The 24,403-nt window shown below is 43.0% G+C and overlaps 1 protein-coding gene across 1 annotated transcript; it reads right to left on the bottom strand.

Moving 5' to 3' along the window:
- Nucleotides 1-1,239: 1,239 nt before the first annotated feature.
- LOC121581267 (ran-binding protein 3) lies at nt 1,240-19,549 on the bottom strand. Its single transcript, XM_041896776.2, has 16 exons — nt 19,528-19,549; nt 17,227-17,282; nt 17,037-17,073; nt 13,952-14,038; nt 13,739-13,816; nt 13,430-13,495; nt 12,331-12,518; nt 11,863-11,958; nt 11,634-11,722; nt 11,322-11,397; nt 5,403-5,502; nt 5,168-5,292; nt 4,823-4,943; nt 3,209-3,351; nt 2,476-2,662; nt 1,240-2,126 (listed from the first exon to the last, which is right to left on the bottom strand). Exons 1-16 carry the CDS (start codon nt 19,547-19,549, stop codon nt 2,083-2,085), a joined length of 1,515 nt encoding a protein of 504 aa, XP_041752710.1. The 3' UTR covers nt 1,240-2,082.
- Nucleotides 19,550-24,403: the final 4,854 nt, after the last annotated feature.

Genomic DNA, 24,403 nt, shown 5'->3' with positions numbered 1-24,403 from the left:
AGATGTCAGAAATGAAAACCATGACATGCAGAATGTATACTGAACAAAAATATAAATGCAAAACGTAAAGTGTTGGTCCCATGTTTCATGAGCTGAAATAAATGATCATAAGCACAAAAAGCTTATTTCTCTCAAATGCTGTGCACAAATTTGTTTACATCCCTGTTAGTGAGCATTTCTCCTTTGCCAAGATCATCTATCCACCTGACAGATGTGGCATATCAAGAAGCTGATTAAACAGTATGATCATTACACAGGTGCAACTTGTGCTGGGGACAATAAAAGGCCACTCTAAAATGTGCAGTTTTGTCACACAACACAATGCCACAAGATGTCTCAAGTTGAGGGAGCTTGTCATCGGCATGCTGACTGCAGGAATGTCCACCAGAGCTGTTGCCAGAGAATTTCTCTACCGAAAGCCACATCCAACGTTGCTTTACATCCAACAGTCCTCACAACCGCAGACCACGTGTATGGCGTCGTGTGGGCGAGCGGTTTGCTGATGTCAACGTTGTGAACAGAGTGCCCCATGGTGGCGGCGGGGTTATGGTATGGGCAGGCATAAGCTACGGACAATGAACACAATTGCATTTTATCGATGGCAATTTGAATGAAATGAAATGATAAAGTAGGCTACACCAACTAAAGGGAACAGTAAATTGGCAGAACAAATATGTAAGGGATAATCAACGAGGGGCTATGCGTTCTATGGAAAATAATGAACGACGTGGAAGGTATGTTCCACGACGCACTAGCGTAATGGACCTAACCTTCCACCAAGTTGCATTATTTCCCAGAGATCGCATAGAGCCCCAAGTTGAATATACCTTTTATACCATGGCAATAATTTAACACATTTGCCTCTAGAAATGTGTTCAACATCCACTAAGGTAGCTAGCAACTTAACTAGATAGCAACAGTAGTTACCTTTGTAACCAAACAAACAGACTTGCTAGTTTAGCTAACCAAACCATCAGACCTTGCTTGCGATTATGAAAATCGAATTCAACAATGCCAATAATGTTTTCAATTCGACACTTTCAATGCAGCTCAAACATAGAACATGTAAGGATGAACTATAGCCATTGTGCTGATATACCGTGCGTTATAAGGAAATAATGCACGCTCTAGAATGCCCTTCAAGCCAATCAGAAACGGGTTTAACAATGCCATGGTATAAGTGTGGTTATTAGGCCTACTGACGGTCGATACTGATAGTGGCTAATATTTAACATGATAGAAATAGGAAACAGAGAAAGTAGGGGTAGCCTATAATTAAGACATTCGAGAGTGCCCATCCCTGCAAGTTAAAAGGCCGTACAATTTACATTTTGCATAATGACACAGCATTTCATAAACTTTACTGTGGGAAATTTGTATCTGCTTCAGTTTGCTGCCATATTCATGGTTTCCTCACGCATAAAGGCGGTGGAATTATTAGGGGATTAAGTTCAAGGTCAGAGAGAAAAGTGCATAAAAAGGGAATTACGTTCCATTTACGCACGCTTAACTCGGGTCGGAATCAGCCCCCATGTGAGAGCTGAATAGATGGGGATGATGTAGAAACCAGTCAAACAACTGACCATAAGACAGGTCAGTATATGGTGACAGACAGGAGTTCCTCTGGAGCCTGGGGTGGTTGGTTGGGTCCCAGAGGTGTGGTGGTGGTCTGGTGAGTAAAAAAGTCCCAAGGTAGAAACTGCAGTCTTAAACATGTGCCATACCTTAAAATGTTGGAGAGGAAAACACCCTCACACTCATCAATATGATGAGCAGCCAAGTCCCTAACCAAAAAAGCTGTCTCGGCTGCAACAATAAGTATTTATTTTTGCAGCTGAGAGAACAAAATATAGAAAACACGAAAATATAACAAAACGAAAAGAGAAAAATACAACTCCAGATGTTTTTATGTTGATTGAATGCAAAGAAAAAATTAACTGGAGCTAGACTTCTAGATACCCCAAAGTACTGGTCTGAAGGACCCATGTTGGTCAGGGTAGGGTGTTCGTTGGGATGCCTGCAGTAAAATGCCCAAACATCAGTAGCAGTATCCTAGCAGGCAATCCTTTAGGGGGACTAACGCTATGTGCTTCCAGCAGCTTGAGCCTCTCCTTCCTCTGAGTTAACTGTGGGTCAGAGCAACAACAAATGTTAATACCTGTATTACTATATGGTGGACAGGAAGACTAGTAGTACAGAAATAGTGATTGGAAAGATACATGAAGACATGCTACTAACTGCAGGGAGAAGACTACAACGATTAGATCAATGGGCACCGTTGGGAATAATTATTCACAATATACCACAGAGGCAGTTGAACCTTGAAGTCACACTAATAGTGCTGGAATGCCACAGACGCATACCAAAGCCACTCACATACATCAATCTCTGGTCTAAACCAGAGACTGATGCACTTGCGCGCACACACACACACACACACAGTAATCCCACTAGAGATCTAGTTATTGACCAGACCTGCAGCTGCTGCATTGTTGACCTGATCTTCCTCATCGCTGTCCCCTTCAGAGTGGGGCAAGTCAGCCTCGGGGGCGCAGTCTGCAGCCGGGGCCTCCTGGGGCTCCTGGTCCGCCCGGCTCTTCAGGGCCAGGATACGATGGTGTAGCGCTGCAGCCAGCTGACCTGTGTCCTCCCTAGAACTAGCCTGGAGATCATGACAATAACAGTAGGGACGGAGAGAGGGAAGTCGTTAAAAACACCACAACAATAATAATAGGGATAAACAACACATCAGACAGACAACTGCTGCACTGTCCTAAAAACTAGCCTCAACTGAACCACAATGACAGGGACACAGAAGTCATCAGAAACACTGTTGTCTGATGAGGCGTTTATTTCAAGCACCTGTCTACTTCCTTATCCCTGTACTCCCTCTAGTGTCTCTACTGAGTACTACACCACATTTCAAACCAATTTATTTGAATAGGGACAGGTACAAACACAGGGGTATACTAATTTAGACAAAGATCGTAGCAAGCGGTTGCAAACAGTTACAAAACGTTTTGCAACAGAAACCGGTTACTCCAAACAGAAAATGTTCTGTAACGAAATCAAGAGTCTATTGGAAGAATTCAGGTAGGTCCCTCCACATTTCGTTCTGTTGGCTTCCGTGTGGTTTGTTAGGACCCCCCCTGTGTAATACATGAATAACATGAAGCAGGCTAAACGCTGGGCGATGGTGATGTCATACCGATATTAGGAAGACCTTGACCCCCTGGTCCTCTGTGTCCATGGCGGTGACACGGACGCTCTTCTCGCTGGCCTTGTCCACCTGCATTTGAGGCCACAGCTTGGTGTTCAGGATCAACCTAAGGCTGCCCTGGGTCCGCATCACTGTGGGAACACACAGAGGTATATGGGTCAAGGACGTTAGATAAAAATTGTAAACAGAAAAAAATAGGTACATTTGTGTACCCATTGCAAAAACGCTTTAGCACACATTATACATGAAATCAGTTAGGCATACAGTGGGACTGGATCAAACTGTTTCTGACAGAGAAGGTAAAGGTCTATAACCACTGCTAAAAAAACTTGTTCAATACATTTTGGACCATTCAATCCACATAAACCTGTCAAGCCAGGTATGTTCTTAGTTTGAGCTTGTGAGTTAACCTACACTGAACAAAAATATAAACACAACATGTAAAGTGTTGGTCCCATGTTTCATGAGCTGAAATAAAAGATACCTGAAACTTTCCATATGCACAAAAAGCTTATTTCTCTCAAATTTTGTGGACACATTTTTATTACATCCCTGTTAGTGAGCATTTCTCCTATGCCAAGATAATCCATCTACCTGACATGTATGGCATTTCAAGAAGCTGATTAAACAGCATGATGCTCACTAACAGGTGCACCTTTTGCTGGGGACAATAAAAGGCCACTCTAAAATGTGCAGTTTTGTCACATAACACAATGTCACAGATGTTTCGAGTTTTGAGGGAGCTAGCAATTGGCATGCTGAATGCAGGAATTTCCACCAGAGCTGTTATCACAGAATTTTATGTTAATTTCTCTACCATAAGCCACCTCCAATGTTGTTTTAGGGAATTTATAACCTGCCTCACAACCGCAGACCACGTGTATGGTGTAGTGTGGGCGCGGTTTGCTGATGTCAACGTTGTGAACAAAGTGCCCCATGGTGGCATTGGGGTTATTGTATGGGCAGGCATAAGCTACGAACGAACACAATTTTATCAATGGCAATTTAAATGCACAGAGATACCGTGACGAGATCCTGAGGCCCATTGCCGTGCCATTCATCCGCAGCCATCATCTCATGTTCCAGCATGATAATTTACAGCCCCATGTCGCAAGGATCTGTCCACAATTCCTGGAAGCTGAAAATGTCCATAGCCTGCATACTCACCAGACGTCACCCATTGAGCATGTTTGGGATGCTCTGGATCACTGTTTACGACAGCTTATTCCAGTTCCCGCCAATATCCAGCAACTTCGCACAGCCATTGAAGAGGAGTGGGACAACATTCCACAGGCCACAATCAACAGCCATCAACTCTATGCGAAGGAGATGCTGACTGGTTTTCTGATCCATGCCCCTACCTTTTTTTAAGGTACATGTGACCAACAGATGCATATCTGTATTCCCAGTCATGTGAAATCCATTGATTAGAGCCTAATTTATTTATTTCAATTGACTGATTTCCTTATATGAACTGTAACTCAGCAAAATCTTTGAAATTGTTGAATGTTGCGTTTATATATTTTTTCAGTATATTAGTTACTGAGACAAACAATCAGTCAAAATGTGTACAGGTGAGTATACAGGCCAGTGTGTACCTACCTAGACGTGATTGTAGTGATCCGTCATCTGCGGATGCCATGTCATTAAGCCTGAGCAGCCCTCGACCCCGCTCTATCCACGACTGGGCTGTCTTGTCAAACACAAACAACTTGCACTGGACCTGAGGGGGGAGACACACACACACATTACTTATCGGGGGGGGGGGATCAGTAGGATTGCTGATGTAGGATTAGTTTTAAATATTACTATTACATGGATCCCCCCCATCCATGTAATAGTAATATTTAAAACGAATCCTACATCAGCAATCCTACTCTGAGACGCTAGGTGAATATGGGCCCTGATGTATTCGTATATCGTCAGCCACAGAGACCAGCCACCGACCTGCAAAACGTTACTTTCTGATTCTTCTCCAGTTTTGACGTCTACCTTCTCCAAGATGCACTTCTTGGCTGTGGCTTTGGTGTACGCTGCTGCAGACTCCTCCAGTGACTCTGTCACGTTGTTACCTGTGATTAAACACACACACACACGTAACAAGTTAATGACACTAGTTGTTAACTAGAAATATACACAGGGATCAGCACTGGGCTGTGGGTTGTGTGTGTTTACGTCTTACCCTTCCCTGGTATGTTATCCTTTGAAGAGGGTTCAGACACAGAAGGAGCTGGTAAGACTGTACAGTCCTCCACTGATGCCTCCCCTCCCTTGGGAGGGCTCTGAAAACACACAGTACACTGTCAGCCAACCATGCATTGTCTCTACAGTTGTCATGACTTGCCCTCATGGGTTGAGGATCAAACATGCCGGCAAAGCAAAGGTTTGAACACCCCCTTTCCTGGGGGCCAGTTTTATGACCGGTCGTAAATACCGTGTAGACTTTCTCTTCCTTGCCATGAAGTATTGGGAGAAAGGACCCCTTTGTTAACAAAAGGAAGTATTCCTGCGAAAACTCAAAAATCCAAAAGTGGATAATGAAACAATATTCCTACTTAAAAGTATGTGGGAAATGGTTGGTGGGGACTTAAAGAACAATCATGTCAAATTCGTTACTATGTTGTGATGTCATTAAAGATGGTGGAACAACATAACTATCTCTGGGGGTGTACACTTCCCAGTTATGAGGTTTGCATCTAATTGTTGTATAAAACAAATGATTAAGTATAATAATACTTTCATGAAGATAACAATGTGATTTTAGCATTCTAGATGAGATGATTGTTTTCCATATTGATTTGTTCTCAGTCAGTGGCCACGCCCAGATGAGCACAAACATGATGGAACGCCCCTTTTACCCAGAGTGCATTAAAAGCCTTGAAAAACATTTTAATATTAGACCAGCAGACGTGAAGCGTGCGCTAAACGTTGCAAATGGTTGAATTTCTTCAAGAAGACCAGCAGAAGTGAAGCGTGAGCTAAACGTTGCAAATGGCTGAATTTCTACCAGACCAGGAAGCCCAGAAAACGTGACGTTAGTCCACACGTTTGAAATGGAGAAACTCTGAAACTCTCAACCTCTACACGAGGTGAAGAAGAAGACAATGCACTAGACCTTATCATTTCAGTTTGCAGCTGGCATGTATAGTCGTCTAGAGAACTTTCACTAAAGACACGAGAGGAGAGGACAATCCCTCCCAGACAACCGCTGGTACATCTGAAGTATCCATTCTAACCACTAATAGGACATTGGGATCTCTGGTGGGCAAACCAGAGTCCTACATCATCAACTCAACTATCGAGGACAGCTACACGTAAATACATGTTGCATTTCTAATCCGAATGAGCATTTAGTGGGGTTTTAAGCATTTTTGTATTTCCGTGAGCATAGTTTCCAAAGTAACCACGATAGTTTGAATCTCTGTCTTTCCCTTCCACTCTGACCCTCCTTCTACCCAAGCAGTCATGCTATTGTTAGTTCAGTCCACTAGGGACCTGTTTTCATTGTTTTACGTTAGTAATCAATAACCTGTGTGTGTGTGTGTGTTTGTATTGTGTTATTATTTAGTTAGTAAATAAATAATTAAGGCAATTTGTGTATTTGCTGATTCATCAATAAGGTTAGGGTTCATCCAGGTTCAAGGATTATGCGACATTCAGAATGAGACTGATAAGAGGTAAATATTTAATAAGTGACTGTTATCGATATATAACATATCTTCTAAGAGTTTAATTCGGGAGATGGTAACTCGTTAAACAACTTCTTCCGTGGTGCCCCAAATTCCAAATGAGTTAATTGTTACATGATACATTTAATAGAGTGACAATTAAACATAGATAGGTGATTCGATAAATAACAGTCATAAATTAAAGTAAGTCACATCACGACACAGTGCAATAATAAAGTCCATTCATTCAGTCCACTCCTGATATAGTGCATTCGGAAAGTATTCTAAAATTGATTTTTTTTAAATAACATCTCATCAATCTACACACAATACCCCATAATGACAAAGCAAAAACAGGTTTTTAGACATTTTTGCAAATGTATTAAAAATTAAAAACAACTATTACATTTAGATAAGTATTCAGGCCCTTTACTCAGTACTTTGTTTTAGCACCTTTGGCAGCGATTACAGCCTCAAGTCTTCTTGGGTATACGCTACAAGCTTGGCACACCTGTATTTGGGGAGTTTCTCCCATTCGTCTATGCAGATCCTCTCAAGCTCTGTCATGTTGGATGGGGAGCGTCGCTGCACAGCTATTTTCAGGTCTCTCCAGAGATGTTCGATTGGGTTAATGTCCGGGCTCTGGCTGGGCCACTCAAGGACATTCGTAGACTTGTAACGAAGCCACTCCTGCGTTGTCTTGGCTGTGTGCTTGGGGTCGTTGTACTGTTGGAAGGTGAACCTTCGCCCCAGTCTGAGGTCCTGAGTGCTCTGGAGCAGGTTTTCATCAAGGATCTCTCTGGACTTTTCTCCATTCATCCTTCCCTCAATCCTGTCTCCCAGTCCCTGCCACTGAAAAACATCCCAACAGCATAATGCTGCCACCACCATAGGGATGGTATTGGCCAGGTGGCCACCTCTAGGAAGAGTCTTGGTAGTTCCAAACTTCTTCCATTTAAGAATGATGGAGGCCACTGTGCCTCGACACAATCCTGTCTCGGAGCTTTACGGACAATTCCTTCAACCTCATGGCTTGGTTTTTTTTTCTGACATGCACTGTCAACTGTGGGATCTTATATAGACAGGTGTGTGCCTTTCCAAATCATGTCCAATCAATTGAATTTACCACAGGTGGACTCCAATCAAGTTGTAGAAACATCTCAAGGATGATCAATGGAAACAGGATGCACCTGAGCTCAATTTCAAGTCTCATAGCAAAGGGACTGAATACTTATGTAAATAAGGCATGTTTTTTTATTTTTAATACATTTGCAAAATTTCTAAAAACCTGTTTTCGCTTTGTCATTATGGGGTATTGTGTGTAGATTGATTAGGATTTTTATTTAATACATTTTAGAATAAGTCTGTAACGTTACAAAATGTGGAAAAAGTGAAGGGGTCTGAATACTTTCCGAATGCACTGCAAGTCTGACCATGTGTTCTCGCATACCCCGAGAGCATCTGGTAAGCGGGGTGGTGGCACAGGAATCCTCATCCCTCCCAAATGGACATTCTCTATTTTTCCCCTGACCCATCTGTCGATCTCCTCATTTGAATTCCATGCTGTCACAGTCACTAGCCCATTTAAGCTTAATATCCTTGTCATCTATCGCCCTCCAGGTTCCCTTGGAGAGTTCATCAATGAGCTTGACGCCTTGATAAGTTCCTTTCCTGAGGATGGCTCACCCCTCAGTTCTGGGGGACTTCAACCTCCCTACGTCTACCTTTGACTAATTTCTCTCTGCCTCCTTCTTTCCACTCCTCTCCTCTTTTGACCTCACCCTCTCACCATCCCCCCCTACTCACAAGACAGGCAATACGCTTGACCTCATCTTTACTAGATGCTGTTCTTTTACTAATCTCACTGCAACTCCCCTCCATGTCTCCGACCACTACTTTGTATCCTTTTCTCTCTCGCTCTCCTCCAACACTACTCACTCTGCCCCTACACAGATGGTAATGCGCCGTCGCAACCTTCGCTCTCTCCCGCTACTCTCTCCTCTTCCATCCTATCATCTCTTCCCTCTGCTCAATCCTTCTCCCGCCAATCTCCTGATTCTGCCTCCTCAACCCTCCTCTCCTCCCTTTCTGCATCCTTTGACTCTCTATGTCCCCTATCCTCCCGGCCGGCTCGGTCCTCCCCTCCAGCTCCGTGGCTTGATGACTCATTGCGAGCTCACAGAACAGGGCTCCGGGCAGCCGAGCGGAAATGGAGGAAAACTAGACTCCCTGCGGACCTGGCATCTTTTCACTCCCTCCTCTCTACATTTTCTTCATCTGTTTCTGCTGCTAAGGCCACTTTCTACCACTCTAAATTCCAAGCATCTGCCTCTAACCCTAGGAAGCTCTTTGCCACCTTCTCCTCCCTGCTGAATCCTCCCCCCCCCTCCTCCTCCCTCCCTCTCTGTGGATGACTTCGTCAACCATTTTGAAAAGAGGGTTGACGACATCCGATCCTCGTTTGTTAAGTCAAATGACACTGCTGGTCCTGCTCACACTGCCCTACCCTATGCTTTAACTTCTTTCTCCCCAGATAAAATCTTGCGACTTGTGACGGCCGGCCGCCCAACAACCTGCCCATTTGACCCTATCCCCTCCTCTCTTCTCCAGACCATCTCCGGTGACCTTCTCCCTTACCTCACCTCGCTGATCAACTCATCCTTGACCGCTGGCTATGTCCCTTCCGTCTTCAAGAGAGCGAGAGTTGCACCCCTTCTCAAAAAACCAACACTCGATCCCTCTGATGTCAACAACTACAGACCAGTATCCCTTCTTTCTTTTCTCTCCAAAACTATTGAGCGTGCCGTCTTTAGCCAACTCTCTTGCTATCTCTCTCAGAATGACCTTCTTGATCCAAACCAGTCAGGTTTCAAGACTGGTCATTCAACTGAGACTGCTCTTCTCTGTGTCACGGAGCCTCTCCGCACTGCTAAAGCTAACTCTCTCTCCTCTGCTCTTGTCCTTCTAGACCTGTCTGCTGCCTTTGATACTGTGAACCATCAGATCCTCCTCTCCGAGCTGGGCATCTCCGGCGCGGCTCACTCTTGGATTGCGTCCTACCTGACCGGTCGCTCCTACCAAGTGGCGTGGCGAGAAGCTGTCTCCGCACCACGTGCTCTCACCACTGGTGTCCCCCAGGGCTCAGTTCTAGGCCCTCTCCTATTCTCGCTATACACCAAGTCACTTGGCTCTGTCATATCCTCACATGGCCTCTCCTATCATTGCTACGCAGACGACACACAACTAATCTTCTCCTTTCCCCCTTCTGATAACCAGGTGGCGAATCGCATCTCTGCATGTCTGGCAGACATATCAGTATGGATGACGGATCACCACCTCAAGCTGAACCTTGGCAAGACGGAGCTGCTCTTCCTCCCGGGGAAGGACTGCCCGTTCCATGATCTCGCCATCACGGTTGACAACTCCGTTGTGTCCTCCTCCCAGAGTGCGAAGAGCCTTGGCGTGACCCTGGACAACACCCTGTCGTTCTCCGCTAACATCAAGGCGGTGACCCGATCCCTGTAGGTTCATGCTCTACAACATTCGGAGAGTACGACCCTGCCTTACACAGGAAGCGGCATAGGTCCTAATCCAGGCACTTGTCATCTCCCGTCTGGATTACTGCAACTCGCTGTTGGCTGGGCTCCCTGCCTGTGCCATTAAACCCCTACAACTCATCCAGAATGCCGCAGCCCGTCTGGTGTTCAACCTTCCCAAGTTCTCTCACGTCACCCCGCTCCTCCGCACACTACACTGGCTTCCAGTTGAAGCTCGCATCTGCTACAAGACCATGGTGCTTGCCTCACGGAGCTGTGAGGGGAACGGCACCTCCGTACCTTCAGGCTCTGATCAGTCCCTACACCCAAACGAGGGCATTGCGTTCATCCACCTCTGGCCTGCTGGCTCCCCTACCTCTGCTGAAGCACAGTTCCCGCTCAGCCCAGTCAAAACTGTTCGCTGCTCTGGCACCCCAATGGTGGAACAATCTCCCTCACGACGCCAGGACAGCGGAGACACTCACCACCTTCCGGAGACATTTGAAACCCCACCTCTTTAAGGAACACCTGGGATAGGATAAAGTAATCCTTCTAACCCCCCCCAAAAAAAAAGTTATCCCACTGGCTATAAGGTGAATGCACCAATTTGTAAGTCGCTCTGGATAAGAGCGTCTGCTAAATGACGTAAATGTAAAGTCAAAATAAGTGTGCACACACAGTTTTCTAGTCTCCATTCAATCACATTCTCTTTGCATCGTCCTGACAACTGCATGCTTGGATTTACTGTATGCTATCATAACAGTCCCAGGCTGTTGCATTTCTCAGGAGCCATCTCGATTTGGGTTCAACTGGGTTTGCTCAATCACCATCTCTACGGTCTATGTCATGGCCTAAAGGGCAACGCCCTCACTAATCAAACGGACAGTCTCTACTCACAAGGACTCTCTCTGACATGTTCTGTCCAAAGACAAATTTGGCCTCCTTGTCGGTATTGTGTATGGCGTTCTTTGAACTGAAAGGAATCGAGAAGAACAAGAAGATTAGTACATTTTTGTCATTTAGCAGACACTGTTATCCAGAGCAACTTACAATTAATGCATTCAACTAAGGTAGCTAAAACAATCATATTGCGATCACTGCATGTAAAACCTTAAAAATAGTGGAAAAAACACAAGTCTGATCTGGAATCAAAGAAGCAGATTCTCTGCCAGAGGAGAGGTCTGAAAAGCCAGTGACATAAAATGTTACCTGGGGGTGGCGATGTACTGTAAGAAATAGTTTGTTCCCTCCTGAGAATCCATGGGTAACAACTTGCCATCTTTAGTATTCTCTTCCAACTAGAAAGAGAGGCGGACAGAGAGAGAAAGAGAACCGTTCGCAAGAAACGTCAGAATATATATATATTTTTTAATAAATTGGATATTTAAACATCACCCTTGAACAATTCGAAGTGATAATTTAAAGGGGAAATAACCACCTTTGCTCTGTCTTTGATATTTTGCCCAAACACGAAAGAGGACTCTGCAGAACAATCGTTCTTCTCTCTGCTCGCTCCATCCTCCCTTTCATGTTTCTACAGGAGACAAGATACAGCAGTCAGTCATCATGATGGGTTTGGAGAATTCAGCTTTCATTTATATGTGGTCCTCTGTAGCTTAATTGGTAGAGCATGGCGCTTGTAACGCCAGGGTAGTGGGTTCGATCCCCGGGACCACCCATACGTAAAAATTTATGCACACGACTGTAAGTCGCTTTGGATAAAGGCGTAAGCTAAATGGCATATTATATTATATTATATAAAAATAAAAATAAATAATTGGGCAACCGAAAATAAACAACAACTGCAGTATTCTGACAGTAATATGATGGCCTAAATGATTTCCAAAAAGTAGGTCTATGCAATTACAAGCTAATCAAATCTCAAGTGACGCCATGTAGTCCTCACCGGTGACTTAGCGAGGCCGTCTGAGTGCTCAGTGTTGTTCTGGAAGAGGGTCGACCCTTCTGATGATCCGTCGGACGACTTCTTCACCCCGTTAGTGGACTCTGAGTTGGTCTTGGCTGGTGGGGCCTGGAGCAAGGCTGGCCGGAGCACACTGCGCTGCTGCTCCTTGGGTTTCTGACTGGGGACGCCTGGAACACAATCTGCTAATGGATTGGATCTGAATGCCTTACAGAACTACCCCATGCACAACCATGTACTATACTATATCATACACCACCATGCCATGTACTATTTCACAACTACCATGCACCACCATTTACTATATTACAACTATCATGCACCACCATGTACTATATCAGATCTACCACACACCACCATGTACTATATCAACACTATGTCACAACTACCATGTACTATATCACAACTATCATGCACCACCATGTACTATATCACAACTATCATGCACCACCATGTACTATATCAGTACTATATCACAACTAACATGCACTACCATGTACTATATCAGAACTACCACACACCACCATGTACTATATCAACACTGTCACAACTACCATGTACTATATCACAACTATCATGCACCACCATGTACTATATCAGCACTATATCACAACTAACATGCACTACCATGTACTATATCAGAACTACCACACACCACCATGTACTATATCAACACTATGTCACAACTACCATGTACTATATCAGAACTACCACCATGCACGTCCATCCATATTAACATGCTGTACTGCCATCTACGTTTATAATTTACAAGGGCAAGGAGTTTTTCCTGAAAACTTCTGGGGCCTAGTCATGGGCTATAACAAGGGCCCAGTTTTTCTCCTTCTAGTCAGGTCAGCACACCACATACCAGACCACACCAGTGGAGGCTGGTGGGAGGAGCTATAGGAGGATACTCATTGTAATGGCTGGAATGGTATACATGGAGCGGTATCAAATATATGGAAACCACGTTTGACTCAGTTCCATTTATTCCATTTCAGCCATTACAATGAGGCCGTCCACCTATAGCTCCTCCCACCAGCCTCCACTGAACCACACATACACAGGCATCAATACCCACCTGAACTAGGTGCCTGGCCGTGGATGAGAGTTGGTGGTTTTAAACGAAACCCTACAGGCTTCTCTTCTGGCGAGAGGAATAAAAAACAGAACAGGTAGAATTGTTAAAAAGATCAATCACTAATGGCAGCGGTCACTAGTATTTTTGTATCCTCACTACATTTTATCATTAAATAAACACATTAAATAAACACGGCTGGACTACAGTTTACAAGCATACAATCCATCTTACATACAAGTCAACCACTGGAGACTTCATGAGTGAAGCCTTTATGATGAGGAGTTACTAGAAGAAGTAGACAAGTCTCACCTGGCTCTGAGTCCTCTGAATTCCCAGTTGGAGACTGGCAGAAACTTGAGGGCATGAAGACATTGTTCTTACTAGACCCTGCAGAGAGCAGGAGAGACACTGCATTACACACAAGACCAAATCTAGACAATATTATATTATTTTCCAAAAATAAAGGAAAATTTAAGGAAAATACAGTCAGCAGGGAAATACTTCTCTAATGTGTTTCATTACCAGAATGTGAAGGTGGGAACTGTGTTAAAGATGAAGTCCTCTCTCTTTTCACTGGAGGACAGTAGCCACCATCGTCTTTGTCTGAACCTGGAAATGAGCAAATTGTCCTATTTTAGCCTTCCGTTCAAAAATCCCATTAAAATGCTCTAGCTGGGCTCTAAGATATGCAGTAGGGCTGTCCTACTGGTCGACTGAGAGTCTGTTCTTTCGACTAATCGATTGGCTGACATTTTTAAACGTGTATTTTTCCATATATAGTTGAAGTCGGAAGTTTACATACACCTTAGCCAAATACATTTAAACTCAGTTTTTCACAATTCCTGACATTTAATCCTAGTAAAAATTCCCTGTCTTAGGTCAGTTAGGATCACCACTTTATTTTAAAAATGTGAAATGTCAGAATAATAGTAGAGAATTATTTCTTTCAGCTTTTATTTCTTTCATCACATTCCCAGTGGGTCAGAAGTTTACATACACTCAATTAGTATTTGGTAGCATTGCCTTTAAATTGTTTTACTTGGGTCAAACGTTTTGGGTAGCCTTCCACAAGCTTCCCACAATAAGTTGGGTGAATTTTGGCCCATTCCTCCTGACAGAGCTGATGTAACCGAGTCAGGTTTGTAGGCCTCCTTCCTCGCACACGCTTTTTAAGTTCTGCCCACAAATTTTCTATAGGATTGAGGTCAGGGCTTTGTGATGGCCACTCCAATACCTTGACTTTGTTGTCCCTCCTGCAGCAAAGCACCCCCACAGCATGATGCTGCCACCCCCGTGCTACACAGTTGGGATGGTGTTCTTTGGCTTTAAGCACACTGTTTGATTAAATAATTAAGACAAATTACTAAAGGAGGGAGCCAGAGATCAAGATGGCCTAACCAGAATAAAAAAACCTGTTCCTGACCCCCCTCCTCCTGCTGCTTCTCCTGAAGTTGCTGGTAATAGGCTACACCATGGGTCAGCAAACTTTCCCATTGGGAGTGCCAATTTATCTTACCATTTCTACCGATCTGCGTGTCAGTTATGATTTTCATATGCACATTTTTGTGGAACTGTTTCATTTAATTTATAATAAAATGTTTGTATTTCAAAATCATTGTCATATGGTTAATCAACATTTTATCTAAATCAACAACCTCTCCCTCAACGTGCTCAAGACAAAGGAGATGATTGTGGACTACAGGGGGAAAAAAGAGGACTGAGCACGCCCCCATTCTCATCGACGGGGCTGTAGTGGAACAGGTTGAGAGCTTCAAGTTCCTTGGTGTCCACATCACCAACAAACTATCATGCTCCAAACACACCAAGACAGTTGTGAAGAGGGCACAACAAAGCCTATTCCCCCTCAGGAGACTGAAAAGATTTGGCATGGGTCCTCAGATCCTCAAAAAAGTATACAGCTGCACCATCGAGAGCATCCTGACTGGTTGCATCACCGCCTGGTATGGCTACTGCTCGACCTCCAACCGCAAGGCACTACAGAGGGTAGTGCGTACGGCCCAGTACATCACTGCGGCCAAGCCTCCTGCCATCCAGGACCTCTATACCAGGCGGTGTCAAGGGAAGGCCCTAAAAATTATCAAAGACTCCATCCACCCTAGTCATAGACTGTTCTCTCTGCTACCGCACGGCAAGCGGTACCGGAGCGCCAAGTCTAGGTCCAAAAGGCTTCTTAACAGCTTCTACCCCCAAGCCATAAGACTCCTGAACAGCTAATCATGGCTACCCGGACTATTTGCTATTTTTTTCTTAAACTGCATTGTTGGTTATGGGCTTGTAAGTAAGCATTTGACTGTAATGTCTACACCTGTTGTATTCGGCGCATGTGGCAAATACATTTTGATTTGATTTAATGACAATGATACAAATCTAAAAGTAACTTCTATTGCCATTGCCAACTACGTACATATAGCCTTCATAAAGTCAACAAATAAAAACACTGCAGCTTGCAGGTAGAAAATATCCTGATAAAAATGAATATCCTATAACATTTTACATTTTAGTCATTTAGCAGACGCTCTTATCCAGAGCGACTTACAGGAGCAATTAGGGTTAAGTGCCTTGCTCAAGGGCACATTAACGTCATTTAGCAGACGCTCTTAGCCAGAGCGACTCACAAATTGGTGCGTTCACCCTATAGCCAGTGGGATAACCACTTTACACTTTGGGGGGTTAGAAGGAATACTTTATCCTATCCCAGGTATTCCTTAAAGAGGTGGGGTTTCAAATCACATTGGATACGCATGGCCTGTTAGCAATGAACTTGAAACATTGTATAAACTGGGTCTGGCCCGAAGCTCGCACTAGCAAACTTGCAAAATTGTATACAATATTCTGCGCCCTCAGAGTTTCCTGCTCCAGTGAGCTCGGGACAGACACAGCTGTAGGCTATTTGTGCAATGGATAAGAAGTAATCAAGTTTTGGTTTATTTTGAAATAAATCAAAACTTGTTTCTCACAAGTGTAGCATAGATTTTGAGCTTTGCAAACAACGTGTCCACTCCAACAATGAGACTATAATAATAATAATAATAATAATAATGATAATAATATATTGAATGCATTAACAGAAATAACCATAACCAAACAAGCATTGTAAATGAGAAATTATGGGAATTAACAGTACTACTGGTGATATATGTAATGGGGAATTGATAAGACACTAACAATCAAAAGGCAAACAAGTCACACAATGAAGTTATGAAACAATGAATGCGCACGAAATGGTGGGAGAGAGCGCATTCTGGAGAGAGACGTGCCTTGTGCATCTTAGCCACACTCCCCTTCTTCTTGGACCATGGCATCCCCGCGGCCTCCGCAATGGATTAGTCCACTGAGACAGGTGTGAATCAGACAGGTGTCTTGTGTGCCATGAAAAAAATAAAATCTATTTGCGACTGCTCGGCTAAAACAATCTAGGTCGATCAACAGCCTATCAACCAGTGGACTAAATGGGGTCTGCCCTACTATGCAGTATAATTTTATCCCTGGTAAATTAACTACAATATTATTAAGGACATTATAAGATTAGATGGAAATCATATGATGAAATAGGCTGATAGTCAGATCATATGTAAGTTTAGCCTACCTTCTCCATCTTCTGCACTCGATCCATCTGCTGATCGCTGTAATAGAGAGCAGCACTAGGTCAACTGTGTTTCTCAGACTAGAAACAACAGAGTCAAATTATGAAGCTTTACAGTGAATTTCCATGAAGAAGGCCCATTGATTTCCATGAATGTGAGGGGATCGAAAGAATAGATTACCATCTGGCTTACCTTTTGTGCTTTCTCTTTTTGGAACAGAAACACTGGTGGCGCTATGGCAGGCTTCTCTGTTTAATGAAAAAGAGGGAAATCATGCTTTACCATACCGAAGAGTACACTTAGGTGACGTGTGTGAAGTGTAGGCCTAATATCAAGACATCACAGCCTGTGAATCAGTTGTTTGTTTCAACAATGAAAACCATCTTGTCACAGTGACTGTCAAAATCAACTGTCATGAGCAAACGCCCTGCCCCGATCTTATACAGGTGTTTTCCCTTACTCTCCCTGTTCCACAACTCTTGCCACTTATTTTTAACCACTGTTCTTATTAATCCCTTGCCTTCTGTTTTACTGATTGACAATTCCATCTCAACATTATGATGTTTAAGAGCTTGGCAATAATATCCACTCATTCCCCTCTACTCCCACATGAGCTGGTACCCAGAGGAACATAACAAATAATCCCCATCTGTTTCACCATGTACAAGCACAGCAAAACCTCATACAATACATCCTGTCTGCTCTGAGACACACATGCATTTAAGCTCATCAGTGCTGCACAAGAGTAAAGCAGATGACTAGCAGTTTAGAGTTGACGCAGGTTCTGCCATAATGTTTTTGCAGAAAGCCTACATCTGTGCAATTCCAAGTCAGGCACACTTGATTCTCTGTTTAACATAGGCATGTGCTTCTAATTCCACAAAGATGCTGAAAGTGCCACTTGAGGAAATGCAGGAATATTTAGCTAAGGCTAAACCATACACCTAGACAGACAAAGTATTTCTGCCAAAAATAATCCCAACACATGGATTCAGACTGTTTGTTTTGTCCTTCCTCCAACTTTCTGCTAACTGGGTCTAGCACACAGACTACCAACTCTCCCCATTCAGTTGAGATACTTCTGAATAGATGCCAAATGGCCATGATGCAAGGTTTGAGAATAAACAACTTGCATTACACAATCCTTTATTCCATTCAGCGGTCAAAGTAAACAACACCAATCAGTTCAGTCAACAAAAACTACCATACTAGCCTAAAATAGAGACATTATATTTACTAAAAAAAAAATGTGTATCTAAATCAAATTAGCCATTTCAAAAAGGTCAATCGGTTCATCAAACAAAACCTTCTTTAAACGTAGGCTACATGTATGGACACCACATTGACAAGCGCATTGGATTTATACCATCAAAACTCATGGCGTAGCCAACGGAAACTGCCAGGACAACTAGCACCTCTACAGGCCAGGATCAGAGAAAGGACTGTCATGCTTTGTAAATAAATATAAGCATATGATCCAGCTCAACTCACACAATTTGAGTAGCTTGATTGAAACAACTGTTGTCATAACAGTGATTAAAAGTAGTAGTAGTTGTGTACGGCAGTGACATCATGACCTAGCTTCCAATCCATATATCCAACCTTAACTAGCTAGTTAACTACACAATTAGGATGGTTTGGGTAATATAAATGCGGTCACAATATAGCGTTGGCCAACTACAAGCCACAAAGCTAGTTAGCTAACAGGATTTGTCGTAAGATTAGGCGCACCCAGCAGACTTGCTAAATTAGCCACCCAGTTCAGAATGTGCAACATTCATTAGCTAAGATTGCTAGCAACATTTGCTATCTTGGCTAAAGGTACATTGCGGGCAAGTGGAGTGACCACATAGCTAGCTACCTTTCAAGAGTGTTCGTGATTTTATTAGCTAACTAAACGTCCTTGACAAATAGCTAGTTAGCACTAATGCCAATGCATGATAAAGAAAGTTAGCCTTAAATGGTAGCTAGCTAACTAAGTTCGCCATAGCCCATGAAGTGAGTCATATCCCCGGCTAACGGTAGTTAGCTGAGGAAATTGTTAGCAACCTAGCTGACTGTCACAAATGAACAACCCGTATAGCTAACAAGGTAGCAAACGTGCGTTAATGTGCATTTACTAGCTAACTGATTAGCTACAATATACCTTGCTAAATATAGTTAAAAGTAACATTACCAAAAATATCTGATTAGCTAACGTTAGCCAGCTTCCCATCCCCGCCTAAATAGTCGAAGTTAGATGTGGCTGGCTGGCTTGCTATGGTAGCTAGCTACCTGTATAGTGAAAGCTAACGTTTGCTTTCTTATGTAGCCGGACTGAAACAACATTAGTTTCACTATTTTATTGAAAGGCTGTAACCCACTACTTTTATTACACAATATTTTATTGAAAGGCTGTGACCCACTGCTTTTATTACACAGTAATGTAAAAATATATAAGTCAACGGCCATGCAAATAATTCAACAGTTTTGCTTCACACGGACACTGCTCACCTTCGTTTGCCAATTCCGCCATTTTCCTTCTTCTTCTTCTTCTACTGTGGAGTTTATATATTGCGGTTGGCAACCAACTTTAAGGTGCCTTACCGCCACCAACTGGACTGGAGTGTGGACCAGAGACAGTGAAGGTCTAAATCCTACCCAATAATCTCGCCTCCCTAAGGAAACGAAATACATAATAAATACTACATCCCCTGAAGATTTCCCCAGCAGTTCACTTAATCCAGGCTCTTTACTCCTCAAATCTAATAACAATCGCTCCCTTTCTCTCACATATTTCTGGCACTGAAATAGAACATGTTCCACTGTCTCCATCTCCTCCTGACAATGATCACACCTCCCAGTCGGTGTGATTTCCCCACCAATTTCTAAGTATTATTTAGCCTTGTGTGTCCCAGTCTCAGCCTTGTGACTACGCTTTCCTTCCTTCCCTCTCGGCCTGAGGACCTCCCTGCCCCGATCTTATACAGGTGTTTTCCCTTACTCTCCCTGTTCCACAACTCTTGCCACTTATTTTTAACCACTGTTCTTATTAATCCCTTGCCTTCTGTTTTACTGATTGACAATTCCATCTCAACATTACGATGTTTAAGAGCTTGGCAATAATATCCACTCATTCCCCTCTACTCCCACATGAGCTGGTACCCAGAGGAACATAACAAATATCCCCTTCTGTTTCACCATGTACAAGCACAGCAAAACCTCATACAATACATCCTGTCTGCTCTGAGACACACATGCATTTAAGCTCATCAGTGCTGCACAAGAGTAAAGCAGATGACTACCCTATCTGGCCTCACCTCCTCCACTCACTTTGCACCCAATACTATGGCCAACAACTCCATTGTGTAAACAGATAAATGATCCGTTGCTCTTTTCAACACTGTCACCTTAAACTCAGGAACACTAAAAGCTGCTCCTGTCCTCCCTGTTTTAGGGTCCTTAGATCCACCTGTGAATATTATATACAGTATAATAATATATATATATATTCAAGAAAGCATAGCATTGTGTTCTTAAATGTTCACTTACAACTGAATCTACTCCTTCCTCAACATCCCTTACCCTCTCAAGCAAACCTAGATATACAGTGGGGGAAAAAAGTATTTAGTCAGCCACCAATTGTGCAAGTTCTCCCACTTAAAAAGATGAGAGAGGCCTGTAATTTTCATCATAGGTACAGGTCAAGTATGACAGACAAAATGAGAATTTTTTTCTCCAGAAAATCACATTGTAGGATTTTAAATGAATTTATTTGCAAATGATGGTGGAAAATAAGTATTTGGTCAATAACAAAAGTTTCTCAATACTTTGTTATATACCCTTTGTTGGCAATGACACAGGTCAAACATTTTCTGTAAGTCTTCACAAGGTTTTCACACACTGTTGCTGGTATTTTGGCCCATTCCTCCATGCAGATCTCCTCTAGAGCAGTGATGTTTTGGGGCTGTCGCTGGGCAACATGGACTTTCAACTCCCTCCAAAGATTTTCTATGGGGTTGAGATCTAGAGACTGGCTAGGCCACTCCAGGACCTTGAAATGCTTCTTGCGAAGCCACTCCTTCGTTGCCCGGGCGGTGTGTTTGGGATCATTGTCATGCTGAAAGACCCTGCCACGTTTCATCTTCAATGCCCTTGCTGATGGAAGGAGGTTTTCACTGAAAATCTCACGATACATGGCCCCATTCATTCTTTCCTTTACACGGATCAGTCGTCCTGGTCCCTTTGCAGAAAAACAGCCCCAAAGCATGATGTTTCCACCCCCATGCTTCACAGTAGGTATGGTGTTCTTTGGATGCAACTCAGCATTCTTTGTCCTCCAACACGACGAGTTGAGTTTTTACCAAAAAGTTCTATTTTGGTTTCATCTGACCATATGACATTCTCCCAATCCTCTTCTGGATCATCCAAATGCACTCTAGCAAACTTCAGACGGGCCTGGACATGTACTGGCTTAAGCAGGGGGACACGTCTGGCACTGCAGGATTTGAGTCCCTGACGGCGTAGTGTGTTACTGATGGTAGGCTTTGTTACTTTGGTCCCAGCTCTCTGCAGGTCATTCACTAGGTCCCCCCGTGTGGTTCTGGGATTTTTGCTCACCGTTGTTGTGATCATTTTGACCCCACGGGGTGAGATCTTGCGTGGAGCCCCAGATCGAGGGAGATTATCAGTGGTCTTGTATGTCTTCCATTTCCTAATAATTGCTCCCACAGTTGATTTCTTCAAACCAAGCTGCTAACCTATTGCAGATTCAGTCTTCCCAGCCTGGTGCAGGTCTACAATTTTGTTTCTGGTGTCCTTTGACAGCTCTTCAGTCTTGGCCATAGTGGAGTTTGGAGTGTGACTGTTTGAGGTTGTGGACAGGTGTCTTTTATACTGATAACAAGTTCAAACAGGTGCCATTAATACAGGTAACGAGTGGAGGACAGAGGAGCCTCTTAAAGAAGAAGTTACAGGTCTGTGAGAGCCAGAAATCTTGCTTGTTTGTAGGTGACCAAATACTTATTTTCCACCATAATTTGCAAATAAATTCATAAAAAATCCTACAATGTGATTTTCTGGAGAAAAAAAATCTCAATTTGTCTGTCATAGTTGACGTGTGCCTATGATGAAAATTACAGGCCTCTCTCATCTTTTTAAGTGGGAGAACTTGCACAATTGGTGGCTGACTAAATACTTTTTCCCCCCACTGTATCACTGGTTGAGGGAGAAACCAAGGTGGGATAGCAGGAAGAACCACAGAGGGGCTCCATTTTACTTCTCTGCTCACACCCATAACCCACAGCGCAAAATACATAAACCCCGCCCATTTCTACAGTTTATCTTCTTAAAATCTGATTTTAAACCTAACCTTAACCTAAACCACACTGCTAACCTTCTGCCTAACTCTAACCATAACACGTTTTTGTTTTCATGAATCTTTACTACAGCCAATTCTGACTGTGGCTGTGCTACAGTGAGGGAAAAAAGTATTTGATCCCCTGCTGATTTTGTATGTTTGCGCACTGACAAAGAAATTATCAGTCTATAATTTTAAACCTACCATTAAAATTATAGACTGATCATGTCTTTGTCATTGAGCAAATGTACAAAATCAGCAGGGGATCAAATTCATTTTTCCCTCACTGTATAGCTGGGCCCCAATCACAGAGTACTGTCCATATAATTCGGAATTAGAATACTGAATAAATAAATAAATAAATAAATAAATAATAAGACATTTCGCAGACGCTTTTATCCAAGTGACTTACAGTCATGTGTGCATAAATTTTTACGTATGGGTGGTCCCAGGATTTCTCTACCATAAGCCACGTCGTTTTAGAGAATTTGGCAGTACGTCCAACTGGCCTCACAACCACAGACCATGTGTATGGCGTCGTGTGGCCGAGCGGCTCCCTGATGTCAATGTTGTGAACAGAGTGTCCCATGGTGGTGGTGGGGTTATGGTATGGGCAGGCATAAGCTACGGACAACGAACACAATAGCGTTTTATTTCCTGGCAATTTGAATGCACAAAAAAAACGTGACAAGATCCTGAGGCCCATCTTAACAGCTTCTATCCCCAAGCCATAAGACTCCTGAGCAGCTAACCAAATGGCTACCCAGACTATTTGCATTGACCCCCTCCATTTTTACACTGCTGCTGCTACTACTCTCTGTTTATTATCTATGAATAGACACTTTACCTACATGTACATATTACCTTGACTATCTCGACTAACCTGTGCCCCCACATATTGACTCTGTACCAGTACCCCCTGTATAGCCTCATCACTGTTATTCTATTACTATTTTTTTTGTTTTACCTTTATTTAACTAGGCAACTCAATTAAGAACAAATTCTTATTTACAATGACGGCCTACCCCTACCAAACCCGGACGATGCTGGGCCAATTGTGCACCGCCCTATGTGCCTCCCAATCAAGACCGGATTGTGATACAGCCTGGAATTGAACCAGGGTCTGTAGCAATGAGATGCAGTGCCTTAGACCACTGTGCCACTCGGGAGCCCCTTCTTAACACTTATTTTGTTTTAAAACTACATTGTTGGTTAAGGGCTTTTAAGTAAGCGTTTCACTGTAAGGTCTACACCTGTTGTATTTGGCGCATGTGACAAATACAATTTGATTTGATTTTGATTTGATTTTGATGTTGACTTTTTATTTTTGTTCAGTGTAAATTTGCCTATCTCAATTACCAGTAGGACTGCTACTGGTAATGTAGAACATTATTCAATATGTTCAATATTAACTTATGATTTTTAGTTTATTAGCACCAGTTCAAAGTGTCAATTTCACTGTTATGGGAGATAGGCCCTAGCCTGATGTTGTGAAAATATTCAAACATTAAACAATAGGCCTACCTACATACAATTATTATTATTTTTTTTACAATGCTTGTTGACTGTGTGATGTACGACTACTGTAACATGTTTCAGGACAGGCACTGTATTTCTGCATGTGTCATTATCCATCATACCTGTCCCGGCATTTTCAGTAGGAGAATCCAAACAGTACATCAAGAACAGTGAAAACATTTCATATTTACTTTTTCATATTTCACGCTGTTTTGCAATGTTTTGGAGTGTCAATCAAGACATGCTTGTAAATTCAAGGCCAAACTTGATGCTTCACTGATGTCATGAAGAGTAACAGACAGTTTATTCTTTAATACAAAGGTCAGTATGTGAACCTATACTGAGGCTTCTCTCTGTGCCAAAATAAAGGTTTAATTAATGGCTTTGGATATTGCTTTTCTCAAATGCATGCAACATGACGACAACTCGGCTATACAGGACTAAGATAACAGACCACATTGTCTTTGGGAATGTTGGAGAGAAACATAAAGCACATATTGTTCATGCAACCCG

Source organism: Coregonus clupeaformis, unplaced genomic scaffold (genome assembly GCF_020615455.1).
Source record: "Coregonus clupeaformis isolate EN_2021a unplaced genomic scaffold, ASM2061545v1 scaf2099, whole genome shotgun sequence".
Lineage (NCBI taxonomy): Eukaryota > Metazoa > Chordata > Actinopteri > Salmoniformes > Salmonidae > Coregonus > Coregonus clupeaformis.
The sequence above is the reverse complement of the archived record's forward strand: the minus strand, read 5'-3'. Positions and strand labels throughout refer to the sequence as shown.

Coding starts and splice junctions, on each gene's coding strand:
- LOC121581267 (XM_041896776.2), bottom strand. CDS start 19,549: ATGGCGGAATTGGCAAACGAAG. Junction 4,944..5,167: donor CAGAAAGTAACGTTTTGCAG/GTCGGTGGCTGG, acceptor CTCCCCCCTCAG/GTCCAGTGCAAGTTGTTTGT. Junction 2,663..3,208: donor TCAAGGTCTTCCTAATATCG/GTATGACATCAC, acceptor CATGATCTCCAG/GCTAGTTCTAGGGAGGACAC.